General features: G+C 32.7%; 1 protein-coding gene across 1 annotated transcript; it reads left to right on the top strand.

Annotated features, from left to right (window-relative positions):
• Nucleotides 1-1,348: 1,348 nt before the first annotated feature.
• On the top strand, nucleotides 1,349-2,080 carry LOC136978431 (uncharacterized). Its single transcript, XM_067274130.1, has one exon. It carries the CDS (start codon nucleotides 1,349-1,351, stop codon nucleotides 2,078-2,080), a length of 732 nt encoding a protein of 243 aa, XP_067130231.1.
• The last annotated feature ends 13,851 nt before the right edge of the window (nucleotides 2,081-15,931 follow it).

Below are 15,931 nucleotides of genomic sequence, written 5' to 3'. Positions count from 1 at the left end.
AGCCTTGAATTTTCTTAATTTTCTTTTCCCGTGTTTTGTATTTGCAGCAGAAATCTCATCGTAACACGCCTGTTAACAGCGGAAGATCATAATTTTGTAGATTGAGTTAGATAAATGACAAAAGTCTTCACAAAAAAAAAAAAAAAAAATGTACGAATTCTGCCAGTGGGGAGAAGTCTGCCGAGACAATGTCGTAAGAGAAAGTGGTACGAGTACCATCTGTCTCTACTCTGGAGAAAAACATTCCCTCTACATTAATTACTTTTCAAATGCTGCTGCTCGGAATTTTATTTATTTATTTATTTATTTGTTTTTCTACCTACATATATGTCAAACATTTTATAAAATATTTAAACATCTAACAGTTAGCTTTGTTAAATTATTAAAAATAAATATTTTTAAAATTTTTTTTTATGTGATACAGTCGTGGTGGTAGGCAGAATTCGATCACCTGATATTAAAAATTAATATCGCTTAAAATATTATAGAAACCATCAAAATTCTTTGTTCATAGTTTAGACATAAAATGTTTTCTTTGTATGAAATGAAGCAATAAAAAACATAATAGGTAGACCATCAGAAAGTCAGCAATTTACGACGTGTTATCGATTCTGTAAATTGTTCTCTTACCTTTTTCATATTTTTTATTTTTAGATATATAGTGCATTCATTATATACGGTATTGAACATAATGCTAGAAATTCGAGAAATTTAGTTGGGATCAACGTACACGTGTATTCAATTACACCTGTGAATACTACTGATCAGGGTTAAAACTTGAATATCTACGTTACTCAAATTATCAAACAAACAGAATACATATTCATGCGTCACTATTTATTTTATTTCATTAGTTTTAGTAGTAGTTCAAAGAAACGTTTATTCGTATAAATTTCTGCTGTGAAGTTCGACATTAGCATTCTGAGCAGCAGTGGCGTGCCGTGACATTTGATGACAAGGAAGCTGTATTTCTGTAAGAAGCCGACTTCCAGAGGCAGTCAGTTAATTGTGCGTCAGTGATGACCGAGGGCAGGGATGGCAAACTTTTTTTGAGTCCGCGTGCTATATTGTAAGCATACTTAGCTTTAAAGATGTTAATGCGTGCCAAAGTCTTAGACTTTAAATAATGATATTTAAAAAAATTAAACGAATACGCTTTAATTCGAATAAATGTAAAAAATCTGATTGAAAAAAGGATGATAAACAGAAAGGATGATTGAAAAGGACAGAAATCATATGATACATTACGTGCCAGATGATTTATCTTACGTGCCACTTTGGGCACGCGTGCGATAGGTTCACTATCTCTGGCCTAGGGTTCATTCAGACTAGTGATGGCCTAGGGTTTATGGTCAGACTGAATGAGGAGGCTTCCGTGTTTCAGGTGGAACTGGTGGCCCTTGATGAGGCGTCCCAGTGGATCTTAAGGCATCCAGGATCTACGCCAATCACGGTTTACTCCGACAGCCAGTCGTCGCTTCAGGCTTTAAGCGACGGGTACCACCGTGATCGTATGGTACTGGAGATCAGAGGTAGTGTACTGAGGGCTAGGCATGAACGGCAAGTTGACCTACGATGGGTCCGGGGACACAACGGAATCCCAGGCAACGAGCGTGCCGATCTCCTGGCCAAAGCCGTGGCACAGGGCTCATTTGTAACAAGGGTGGTCGATTTATCGGCTTCTTACATAAAAGGTACTCTACTGCAACGGTCAATGAAATACTCGCAAGAGAGCTGGAATCATAGTACGGTAGGTAGGACAACCTACGCCTTCTTGCCTGAGGTTGGCCAAACTCCAGTAAGTTGTGATTGGTTAGTGACCCAACTGTTGACCGGTCACGAAAGGTTTCCCCACTTCCAGTCTAAATTTGGACAGGGAGATGGTCACTGCTCCTGCGGGTGTCTTCGCGGAGACGCGAGACTCTACGTACTCGATTGTCTTTTCACTGAGGACTTTCGCAGAACAGTCGACGACGTCGACTGGTCCCAGCCACCCAAGCAAGTAGTTCGATCGCTAGCAGCGAGTAAAGGAAACCTATTGAGACTAAAGGATTTGATGGCGACTGTGATCAGTCTATAAGCCCAAGTATTTCACTGGGACGGGCCCTCTTCTTAGTAAGGGGACCCGGCTGACCAATCCGTCAAAGTTTTGAGTGGACATTCAGCCGATTGGACGAGTCGACGATAGCATCCCCGTCGTCTTAAAAACAAAGCGAAAGGTAACTCGGATGCAACCTAAGATGTCGTAAGATCACCAATTCCGACTTTTGAAAAATTATTATAATTTTAATTGGATTTTTTCCTGTTTTATAGAATTTTCTTTGGCGGCTGTGAAGCCTACAAAGAGAGGTCGGGTCGTCCAGAAGTTTTTATTCTAATGGAACGTTTTAAGGAAATAAATGGTGATCCACCAAAAGTTTTTTTGGAAGCGACTACGTTTTTTTTATTTTTTATCGTAACTTATTTGTCATTTAGAGTCTTATGTGCAGGCCAGCCTGCACCAAAACAGACGTATGCTCGATTTAGTATGTTCGAATTTGCTTCCCTTCAGGTCCGACGAAAAGAGTCCAAGACACCTGGTTGTAGCTAGACGTCCGACTGCTTCCTATGATTCAGGCATACTCTCTATCGTACCCTGTAGTGCCTTGTGGCGTAGCAGGGACAACCTAGAGTTGTGTGTATGAGGGAGCTAGGGTCCATTCGTACGTACGTTGTGGCGGAAGAGACGTACAGTACCTGACAAAAAACGGCAAAAAAGAAACATAAAATAAACATATACTATGTACGAAATAGTTTGCTTTAAAACAATCAGCCGTTCGGACATCGTGAGCGTCGATGTGGTTTTTTGATGGTCGATCGAAGAGCTAGAATCGTAGTACGGTAGGTTGGACAATCTACGCCTTCTTGCCTGAGGATGGCCAAACTCCAGTAAGTTGTGATTGGTTAGGAACACAACTGTTGACCGGTCACGGGAAGTTTCCAGTCTAAATTTGGACAGAGAGATGGTCGCTGCTTCTCTGGGTGTCTTCGCGGAGACACCCACAGGAGCAGCCCCGGACAATGGAGTTGACAAGTCTGTAGAGCACGGGGAAACTTCCTCTGTTGGCGTCGGGGACACGGTCTAAGTCCGAAGTGGCACGTGTTACGGAGTGCACAATAGATGAGAAACTGTTTTTTTTTGTGTGTGTGTGTGTGTGCGGTGATACACGGCGTTTTGGTTATTCGGAACGTTAACTGAGTGCCAGGTGTCTTCGATTGTCGGAGAGATTATATCAATCTCCGTTCTTTCTTTCGTCCATTTAATTGGTCATTCTCCCTCAATCACGCTTCTCGAGTGGTCGGTCCCTGGTTACTAAACGTAACGAGACTCTTACCTAAAGCGGGAGAAAAGTCGAAATCGAAGACGAATTCGATTTTCCACCGATCGTAGGACGACTTCTTTCCGCGATTTACGGATTCTGCCTGGCAGTCTAATATAAACAATGGGTGTCCGACTACAAACGTCTTTTACCTATGTTTTTTTAAACTAATAAATTTTCCTTTAAATTAACCGTTTTTTGCGTCTTTCGTGACGGGTCGGACCTGTCCGGTACTTGACATTTCCATAAAAGTTTAAAACAAATACTGAAAATGACAAAAATAAACAATTTATGTATTTTAGTTCTAAAATACAAATAATACATACATAATACAAATTGATACGATACAAACAATGATAGAAAAAACTTGTTTTATTAATTTTTCTATGAACAAATTCGATTCGGCGATTTTTCCGACAAGTCGTTAATTACTTTATCCTAAAAGTCGCCGGTCGTCGACTCCATCAACGTATTTGAAAGCTCTTTTTCTATCGAAAGCAACGTTGGGGACAACAATTTTTCCTCCGACCGAGTGTTCCTGGCCAATGCATGAATTTGCTTCGTGGTCGAAAAACTGCGCTCGACAGACTCACTGGTAGATGGTACCGTAAATATCAACGATATTAAATCATATAATTCTTTTAGTACGTCTTTCTTCGGATTGACAATAATTATAATACTTTTTATGTCTAAGAGTTACTTGTCAATTAAGTCCGGACACGAATATAAATATTGCGATTCGCTACGTAATTTAGACAAATCAAAAACTTTCCCATAAAATTTACTTAATTTAAAGAATTAAAACACGCTTGGAAAAATTGTTTTTCATATTAAAATTATTAACATGTAAAAGTGATAAAAATTCTAAAGATTTTGTCTGAAAATCTGTCAATATAATTACAGTATAATTAAAAAATAGTTATAATTAAATATGACTTTGCAAAAAAACGTACATAAATATAACATTGAATACTCTTTACTTTTTAAATCTTAAACAATTAACTTATTCAGATAGCTTCCTACCCATTGGCTAACGAATAGAATCGTTGGAAGCGTTACGCGTGTGTAGCTTCCACCAGCTAAACCGACTGAGGTTGGTGCTCTGTAAAGCGCATGCGCCAATGCCCTCTGGCTGCTTTACACCATTCAGTTATTCTCGGCGTGTAAGCTGTCTCGTAAGCGCTTCCATTCCGCCACTGATATTCGAATATACAATAGCAATCTGATCGTTTTTTTCACACATAGTGTAGAAATTTGTAATAAGATACATAATGCGGTTATAATAAAATATTAATTTTAATTAATTCAAAGTACGTCAAATATGGAAATTTATATTTTCAAAACTACAAGGAAAGGTCATTAAAAAGTGGAAGCGGCGCTTCAACGGCTTCCAATGACGGCACGCCACTGCTGAGCAGCTTTGGTTACTAACCACTTAATGAAAAATGTTTACTTAATCATACTACCACGATCTTTCTCAAATTAATACAATACATTTCCTGTTTCTGTTTCTGTTAATATTTTTAAAGAAGTTATTAACTAATGTATCGATTACGTGTTTCATGTAATCATAGCGGCAAATATTAACGATATATGTTTGTATTTATATAGTTATTAAAAAGTATATCGACTGAATGTTATATGAAATTAAAATGTAAAATATTAGTAAAATTCAAGCTTATATACTAATTGGAATTAGAAAAAACTCGATTATTACTTCTTATAACTTTTAAATTAAATATTGCGATTGAAAATTAAAAAAAAAATGTAAAAATCATGCTACTTATCGTGATTCTACTGTCTGGCGTAAGGAAAAAAATTGTCCAAGTTAAATCTTAATTTGAAAGTCGTTAACCTGAAAGTAATATTTTTGTAAAAATTTGAAAAAAGTTTTATAAGAGAAAAGATGATAACTTACATAATTGTTTATGCTTAAATTATAAATTACTGATGACACTGACCCTGGCGATAGTGTTCCTTTAACTGTTTTATTTGACTTCTATACTAAAATTAGATTTAACTGAATAAAACATTGCTTAGCTTAAATTTATCTTTGTATACTAAGTACATTTATCAATTAACAGGACTTATTATACTGAAAAATTATGGATTCAGATATTTAGTCTTACTGATCAGAAATAATATTTTTTATTTAGTTCACCAAGTAAACTAAATAAAAAATATTATTTCTGATCAGTAAGACTAAATATCTGCATTCATAATTTTCCAGTATAATAAGTCCTGTTAATTGATAAATGTACTGTACTTAGTATACAAAAATAAATTTAAGCTATAATTAAGGACACAAAAGCATAATTATTAAAGCATTGCTTATTTTATGTATATTTGGCAGAATTTCGCTTCATGTATCGATTATATAATTAAGATGTTGCATATTTATTGTTACAGAAGAAATCTCGGAATTAAAGTACTTTGCGTAAAATATTATAATGTACAGTTCATAAAATGTATTAAGAAAACTAAGATTATTTATTTAACTGATTCTTGTGTAAATTATTGCCCATTTTGTTAAATCTTTATTTTAATAATTTGAGAGTTATTATCTTAATTTGAACGAAAATAAGCTCGAATCTAACAAAAATCTGTACATAAATCAATCTCGCTAATTTAATTCGACAATAATTTGTATAAATATCTCAACTTGAAGACATAAATATGTTTCGGGTCGATGCTCTATTAGAATTTATACTTAATATTAATTATATAAACAAAAACAAAGTATTACTTACTTCCGTTTCACTTGCCGAAACAAAATTCATCTAAAAACTTTCCTGAAAGAAACAACAATAAAAATCATTTATTATTACAAACAATATAAAATAAAACAATTGTAAAGTATTGTTAGTCGAGTATTACGTCGCATCAAGCGCGTCACTTATTACCTCGAAATTTCTACGATAAATTATTTAAGTCTTTACTACAAATATTCAATAAGCTTTTAATTTCGTATAATTAGATACCGAGGATTATTTGCGCGTGACATTTCAATCATGTTTACAGTTCGTAACGTCGTAAGAAATAGCGTAACGATGATTTTACGTCTTTTCTGTTAAAAACTTGTAAAGAATGCACCGGTCGAAGGAAATAAGAGCGTAATTATCTTATAAAATGTTACCGAAAACGAAACAAAACAAAAAATGTCGTCGTCGGACTGTTCGGAATTCGAAAGTTTTCGGGAAATACGTCACACTGTGACTATAGTTTCGAAATAGTAGTGTGACCGAATGTCGTTTTGCAGCACACGTCGTCGTCGTTATGCAGCACACGTCGTCGTCGTTTTGAAGCACACGTCGTCGTCGAATGACGTTACAATCTCTATATGCTTTCTATCGGACAATATGTATACCAACATATTGTCCGATAGAAAGCATATAGAGATTGTAATTGAAAGACAGTAATAAATTTGCGAGAAAATGTCAATGTGAGTGGTGAATTCGTGGAAAATTGTGCGCATTATAAAAAATTACAAAAATACTTATAAGATTTTGTTTCAAATATAAGTTACGTAGTTATATTATTGGTCAAAATTGTAACAAGCAAGGCCGTAACAATTTTTTCCCTCAATCCGGAGGCCATGCAATTTTTGAGACCCACAATCGAAAGACATTTTTATGTTCGTTGCACTCGAATAACTTATGTTTATTAGAAGAAATTGCGTAGGTTACATAAAACTTAACGAACCGACTTCACTACATTGATTCAGAGCAGCAGTACTCATACTTTTTTTATGCATGCCCCGTGGCAGCCATTTGCTTAAGTATTTCTACATTTCGCATTTTTGCTAGTTGTATTTCGTATTATCGACAAACGAAAAATCCTTAGTCAATTATATAGTAGTGTACAATTAAATGTTAAAAACTTTTTGCTGGAAAAACATAGATAAACGTGATAAAATTATAATTACATTTTATTTAAGATTAAGCACCCAATGACGTAGCGTGGTCAATGTAGCACCGAAATACAATACACTAGCTACTATTTATTATTATTATTTTTCGCATATTCTTAAACCATTCGATGCGTACTGTACGCATAACCAAAAAAAGTATTCTAATTGTGTCACATTTATACCTTGGAGTTTTTTGCAGATCTCCATGTTTTGTAACCTCTTAAATCAGAAAAATAATGTTAAAACAAAACAAAATAAAATTATAACGATATGTATGAATATGTGTGTATGCGTGTGTGCGTATGTTGACATCTATTTTGCTTAATATCTCCGGATTATCAAAAACAAAGAAACGAAAATTTTGGCATGGTGGCTTGTATATGAAAAACATCGATGCTATTAAATTTTGGTAAATGAGGTCAAGAGAATAAAAAGATAATGCAGTGTCACGTGTCATATTTTGAGAGTAGAACTTAACTACAGTTTGCTTAAATACTATTCCCTACCCTTAATATTTTTGTAAATAATAATATTTTAAAACAAACAAAAGTTTATTTGTAAAAACTGAAAATAAAATATACTGTTAATAAAAGTTTTAAAATTATTAATTGCTATTTTTAAATAACCCTTGCTTTTCTTAACTCGATCTGCAAAGGCGCAGGTGCCTCCCGGTAAGACTGTACGAGAGAAATTTAACTGTATTTATGCGTTACACACACCAAACATATCCGAAATCACATTGTAAATCACTAAGCATATTTGTTGGATAACAGCAAAGGAAAAAACGTACTACTGTAGTGTTCAGTAATTTTATCTATTCTGTTAAGGGTGAATAAGAATTCCATGAAATGCGACTACATTTTTTTCGCGTATGACTGTTTCGATCTGAAACCTACGCACATAGATATTTCAACAGTTTACACAAATTTAAATAAGAGCGCTGTTCCTGTTGCTGCAAACTGTGTAATAAAATAATAATTCCTACATTGAACAAGCATAATACATAGGTACGCGTTGCACTATTATTGGTATTTTCTAAATTGTGATCATTTATATAAATATTCGAATGCATTTATTTTCTTGACTGTTTAATTTATTAAAGCATTACTATACAGAAACTCGAGTTTTAGTTTCTTATTCTTTCATGAATTACTTTATTTTCCTGTATACAAATTAACAAAATAAAATTAGCTTCGCATATGTTTTTCAATTAGCTTAAGTATACATCGACTAATAGCATTATGATTTAATATAACTTAATGTATTATCGAACTGCCTTTTGTAAAATTTTATCGTGTACATTAGCACTGAGCTGTCAAGCTTAACGATATCATTAAGACACGATGTAAACATCAATCAACTTAATTATATTATTATAAATTTTTATGTTAAATTAAAATAATTAAATAAATTTATTTACTAGACGCATTATATAATTTAATATTAATACTCTTCCACCCACAAATCACACGTGTGCGAGTAAAGTGGAACAATAAATCGATACTTATGTAAGGAAGTGGGCAGAAATCTCGTAACTGGAAAACACACATTCAATCTGCCATTCGCTATTCAAGGTACTGCAGATTACAATCTATTTTGTGTATTGCAACGATTTCTCTCGAATAATTATTTTCAATTCAATTGTTTTTATCATTATTTAACTTAATAAATATGACACGAATTTCGTCAACACTATTCGGCCTCATCAGTGGGTAGTGATAAAGTTTTAACGTAGAAAATTGCTGCGTATACATTTACATCGATTGATCTATTTTTAGAACAAACTAATCAATAATTATATCGATTAATATACAGGAAAGTGGTATTTGAGCGCTTTCATTTAGTTTGGATACCAAAGTATTACGATTAAAACAGCTGACGTCCCATAAACGTCATTACTATCGATTATTAATTGCTTTATGTAATCGATACAGATTTATAAATTTGCTCGCACTTATCACACTTGTTCAGGAAGAGTATTTAGAAATTTTTAAGTGTAAGATCTGTCATAAATCTGCAACAGAAGATATATTTCGAGCTTTTAGGCTCTGCGTCTACGTCGGGAATTTCGACGATGCTCGCGGAAACTTCTCATACTTTTCTTTATTAATTATATTTATGTGATGCACTCACATATAGTTATTTGAACGAAGACTTTTTACGCACCGAATATGTCTTTGCTTTCCGGTAATTTCGTTGTTAATGTGACGTATTTTTAACGTAGCCGTTGCCAATACGGCAGAACTGGTTAATTGGGATCGGTCGAAAAGAAAAGAATTCGAACTTCGAGTTATAAGTTTTGGTGTTATAGAATTTCGTCGAAAAATCAAACTTTTGTGCATTGGTTTAGAGATGATCCGTAACAAACTATCCGTACGATCTTACGTGCAATCGTCGAGCGAATGTAAACATATCGATGAGATCCAAGAATGCGAAAACGCTTAACTGAATTTTCAGAATATTTCGTATATACTGGCAGTGAGTTTACGTACAGCGGTACTTGTGCTTTTGATAGGTACTATCGATCGCCAGGTTAATATAAAAACTGAAATCTGTGCTACGTTTTGGGCAAGGTTGTCAATTAATGTCTATTCTCTTAAATCTATTTATTAAAATCTTTGTCGTGAGACGAACCACATTATAGAAGTTAAAATGCTTGTAAAAGGTGATAAGTCGCTAATAATTGTGGCAAATTGACACAGGAGTATTTCAACTACTTTCTTGTAAGACAGCGATAGCAACGATAGAATTATCTTTAATTACGCAATAAATTTTATTTTTTGAACAACTAATACCGCTTAATACACATAAAAAAATATGATAAGAATCGTCTCGAGCGTAAGTCCCTGCGGTTGATAATCACCGAGAGGAAATATGTCTGAAGTGTTTTCTCTCTTCATTTACTTTAATTTCGACGGTTTACGGCTGGGAATTTTTTACTCCCTGCTCCTGTTTTTTAAACACTGACGATCGCGTCCGCATACCTTTGAAATTTTACATCTCATTTATTGAATGCCTTTATTGGATGCATTCCTTTCTTTTTATATGTATCACAATTCCTTACGTATCGGACGTAACTCCTTGCTCTTCGTGGCTCTCGGTATTCGAATATGACATATTTGTCAGAGTATCTGCTGCGAGTATGACTTTGGCCGTGGCTGTAATGTTCAGTATTATCAAAAGAGTCAAACTGAACCCAAAAATACAATTAGAAAAGTCGTATCGTTTTCCTAAACATCAGTTATACGATACTATCAACACTCTACAAATTCTTGCAGTACTTACAACTGTTACTTTTACTATATTTATTGAATGTATAATCGTTTTTTTGTTTTATCCTGCGTTAGAAAAAGGAAAGTCTTTCAAATACGAACCATTTCTCTGCAGCATTGAAATGAGTATCTGTTACACTTTACTCCTTGGTGCTTTAGTATACATCTTTACGTTTCTCATTCTGTTTCACTTTACTGTAATGAAGGCATTCGAAAAACTATCAGAGAATTTGTATGTGCTGAAAAAGAACATTCTAAATTTGAAATCTCAACTAAACGAAATTATAGCGCAACACGACGAACTTTGGAATTTTACCAATCAGCTCAACGGACCATTCAATTACGTATTTACAATAATGTACGGTATATTATTAATGCAAACGAGTCTAATGTACTTCGTGTTTAACTTTTCTGAACTGAAGTTGGCGTTGAAAGTTTTCTTTTTTTTACTCTGCGCTGCTTTCTCTTTGTTCTGTACTTTAATTGGATTCTCGTTGTCTGCCTTTACGTCTGCTGTAAAGTATTTTTATCGAAATTCCAGTGTTTACATTTGCAGATTTTTTAACAGTTACATTTCTTTTTTCAGATGCAAACGTCTTTTCAAGACATCGGAAGATTTGCTGACTGCGATCTCAAATTGGAACAGAAATTAAAGGTTCGATGTATTTAAAATATATGTTTATGTGGTAAATCGTGTATTACCTTTCCGTGTAGTTATAATACGTTAATAGACATTAATAACTTTTCAGATTTTGAATTTTATGAAACGATTCGGTAAAGAATCGCTGTGCCTCTCTTGCAGAAATTACTTTAAAATTACAAAAAAGTTTCCAGTAAAGGTAATTTTTCTAACGAAATTTGATAATTTTGTGAATTTTTTTTATAATTTAAACGTTGATACCTTATTGAATTATTCATTGAAACATTTCAGATGGGAAGTTCTCTGAATTCTATATTTTCCGGTCTTTTAAATATAAAGAATGCGTCGAAACATAAAACTTAATTACTCGAAAAAGTATTTTTATTTTGAAAGACGAATTCAAATGACAATTATTTGTTAAACTGTCGCGTCGCAATCACTAACATTTATTAACGCTTAAAGCATTACAAGAAGTATGTAGAAAAAGTCGTTGCTTCTTGTATCCGTGGAACATTCGTGAAACAACAACGTTCGTTACTGTTTAGGAAAATAGAAAAAATTTATATAATTGGGCAGACAAATGTAAAATATGTGCTGCTGCCATTAATTCGGTTTCGAGACCACCGAAGTTGGATTAACAAAAAATTTTGGAAGTCTGTAAAATAGATGGAAGCGAATTACTTCTCTTTCGGGGAGTTTTTCTGAATTTGGAAATGGCGACATTAAAGAAAATACTTTTGTGGGATCTAAAATAAGTAAACTCTTTAAAGCAAAGGAAATAAAAAGAATCTTAGATTCAGAACTAAAGCTTGAAAAATTAGATGCTTGGCGTTTATCGGAAGCACAAGACAGAAGATTCCCGGAACAGAGATCTGTGGATTTATAGTGTCAGAGCTAGTGTGGTGTCACTAAGTAATGGATTGCCATGTGCTCGAAGTATTCGTAATCTCCATTTTCACCTCGACATATTTTGATAAAATTTGGGTGATGAAGACTGGAAACGGTTCCATCGAGATATTTCTAAAATGGAACGCCGAAACCGGAAATGGTAGGAGCCAGCCGTGCTGGAGGATTATTGCTAAACTTACAAACAAAACAGTAACAGTAAATATAAGAAACAGTCATCGAAAAGCGGATGTCGTTGACACGTGTTTACTTTTTGCACCAGGTAACTTCACTCTGGTGGATAAAGTTACTTAATTTGTTTTTTAATGTTATTATTAATAAATAATATTAATTGTCATTTTTCATTTGAACTATTATAGTAAAAGTATTTGGTAAACAATTCAAATTCTCAAAGAATACTTTTTCCATTACAATTATATAAAATAATTTTTTTTAAGCCTTGAATTTTCTTAATCTTCTTTTCCCGTGTTTTGTATTTGCAGCAGAAATCTCATCGTAACACGCCTGTTAACAGCGGAAGATCATAATTTTGTAAATTGAGTTACATTGAAGATGAAAGTCGTCACAAAGATTTCACTCGAATAATTATTTTTAATTCAATTATTCTTATTATTTAATTTAATAATTGTGAGACGAATTTCATCAACACCTACGGTTGTAAAATTAGAAAAGGAAATACGTATGCGCTGTTTGCTATCTTCATTTACATCAGTGGCCATAGTGTACGGGTGGGAATTTTTTGTGCCTTGTTCCTGTGTGGCAAAACCCAAAGGTTATATAAAGAAACTTAAAAACTTTTACATTATCTTTATTGAAATACTTTATTGGGTGCATGCCGTTCTCGTTGTTTGTATGGTAATTACTAATATATCGGACGTAACGCTTTGCTATTGCTGGTAGGCGTACAGTAATTATTTTTGTGGGTTTAACGGTATTCGTTGCTTTTGCAAAAGTTCCTTTATTGTATCCACATTTCGAAAAAGGGAAAGTTTTATACACATCAGCCATTTTTCTGCTGCATCGAAGTTGGTATCGCTAAAACTTTTCTTGTTGGTACAGTAACACACCTTTCTCTGTTTATCGTCTTACTTGTGTATACTTTAATGAAGGCATTTGAAAAAGTATCAGAAAATTTATATCTATTGAAAAAGAACAGTCCAAACTTTAAGTCTTAATTGGAAAAATTATAATTCAACACGAAGAACTTTGAAATTTTATAAATCAACTTAATGGACCATTCAACAACGTATTATCAATTTTATACGGCGTATTGTTAATAGAAACGAGTATGTTATATTTTATTTTTACATTTACATAAATACATAAATGGCAAAGAATTATGTGTTTTTTATTTTGTGCTATTTTCACGTTCTACTCTATTTTAATCGGATTATGATATTCCGCTTTTACATCTACTGTAATGCATATTTACCCTTAAAAATTTACAATACTTACATATTACATATAATCTGTAATTTTTTTTGTTCCAGATTCAAACATTTTTTCAAGAGTCCATATTGTCGGGACTAGAAAATATGAAGCATGCTACGAAACAGAAAAATTAATCATTAGACAAAGATTGAAATTTGAAAAAGAACCGAAAAGAAAAATGTTTGTTTAACTGTATGAGAAACTTCAAATTACCTTTTAAATCCACGTTGTATGTTAAATTTTACAATTCTTGTGAGGTGTTATTTTCATTACAGTCACAAAATGTTGTGTTACGAAATGAATTTCGCATCATTGTTTTTGTATAAATATACATTAAGTATTTGTATGAAAAACGCGAATGAATTGGAAATTTGACGTATTAAATATTTTCACTACATTGATAGAAGAAAATACCTTGTAGTTAGCATTGTATGTTTTTCAACGTACGTTCACTATGCTCATCGATGCACCAATTTATTAATCAAGTAAATTCGAACTGTCTTAAATAAACTATGAAATAAACCAATTTTAAATACAGGATCAGTGTAAGTAATTTAGACTGTGCCTATAGCTTACTACTTCTAATCCACGCATATTCAATTTTCAATTGGAACCAACATTAACTAATAAAGTAACATTCACAGCTGATAAAAAAAGACAAACTGAATTTCATGACAGCAGTACTTGAATTGGGATGTATTTGTAATAATAATAAATGATTTTGTGCAGCAGAAACACTATGCCAAAATTTTGTTACACGAAACAAATAATGAAATTGATTTTAATATAAGTTCTCCATTTCAAATTTGTATTGTTTATCATATTTATATTATTACGCGTATCATACAGAAGACAGTCTTAGAATAGAAATGTATGCATAATGACAATAAAAATAACACTACAAGTAATGATTTTGTTCTTTTATTTAAAAACTTTTTTACTGTAGACGTACAAAAGTTTAGTTTCAGATAAAACGTTTAAATGAAAAAACACACAGCAATCGCTTTATCTTAAAAGTTGTAAATAAGAACTGACTAGGCACGGTACACAAATGAACATAAATTATATTTATAGTTTTTTAAAGTAATAAATATTAGTGTTTAAATTGAAAACAATGGGGAAAAGTGCTAAGTTTAAGACATTTGTGGTAGAGCTAAAAATAACAAAAATAGATCTTGGGTATTTTTAGTTGTTTTTATTTAGTAAAGAGTTACGTGTCTAAATTTTAATCAAAAATGTGGAAAAATATAGCGATAAAAATGTGATTCGTTTAACTTTATTAATATAATGTACAATCATTTCTATGAATTATTTCATTTACATAATGCTAAAATTAGAAAACTATTCATTTTACACAAATTACAGTGAAGAATTTTTTCGAACAAAAACAAATAACAGTTATTTTAATTGAGTAAATTAACTATAACTTAAAATCCACTAACAATGCGACGATGACAACATCGGTATGTAGCATTTCGTACGACTTTAACTTCGAACGCTAAATTTCTAATCGACGTTGTCTATGGAAATATCCAGCAGTCTAAGTACAGCTATAATTTAACACGCGAAAGACATTTCTATACAATAATCACTCTGATATCACCACTATAGCAATTTTGGCGCTGTAATCAACAAATATTTTATTTGTACAGATCGCTCTTACTGTACAGAAATTTAACGACACAAAGTACTGCTCAATGTGGTCAACTTTCTAAAACTTTAAAAATCAGAAAGCGACGATCTGTGTTTGAACGACTGTAATTGCTTATTTGTGATGCTTGTCATACGTATTGTGTTACTGTGTTTCCAGGATGCCAAATTTAAAAACTGTTTTCTTCGATCCAATCTTTTAAATGTACAAAGAATAATGTGAATGAAGGAACGACTCGTTTTTTTCTGCGTGTAGTGCCAAAAGTGCCAATGGCGAATTTTGCTGTCAATCATTTATGTAAATTTGGTTTTGGTTGCGTCGGATTTTGTTGTATTAAAATCGCTAAATGTTATAATGGACAGCGTTGAATGGAAGTATTTTGATATAGACGACCAGGTGTACATTGTTTAATGTGGTACTTACGACAAATAATGTGATAAGTAAAAATTTGGTAGGAATGATTAGATTCGTTGAAGACATTTTTGGATTTTTGGCTGTTGTAAATATTAGTACACTAACAAAAAATATTTTGTGATATTTTAGTGTAGAAAACGATTAAATTTGATGTATTGTGTAATCTATACAAAATGTTTATGTAAATTTTGTATTCATAATGTAATGTACTGTACAATAAAAATATGGCATGAGAATTTAGTACAGTATTTGATGAAAACCGTACGATGTAATAAAAAAGTCGCAAGATTAAAAAAAACCGGGTTAAAGGCACGAAATAAAATCAAAAAGTTCAATATTCTGAAATCA

Source organism: Centruroides vittatus, unplaced genomic scaffold (assembly GCF_030686945.1).
Source record: "Centruroides vittatus isolate TY-2023 unplaced genomic scaffold, ASM3068694v2 contig_538, whole genome shotgun sequence".
Classification (NCBI taxonomy): Eukaryota; Metazoa; Arthropoda; class Arachnida; order Scorpiones; family Buthidae; genus Centruroides; species Centruroides vittatus.
Note: the sequence above shows the minus strand (reverse complement) of the source record. Positions and strands in the feature narration are given on the sequence as shown.

What these genes read in the sequence shown, in the direction of transcription:
- LOC136978431 (XM_067274130.1), top strand. Translation starts at nt 1,349, where the DNA reads ATGGTCAGACTGAATGAGGAGGCTTCCGTGTTTCAGGTGGAACTGGTG.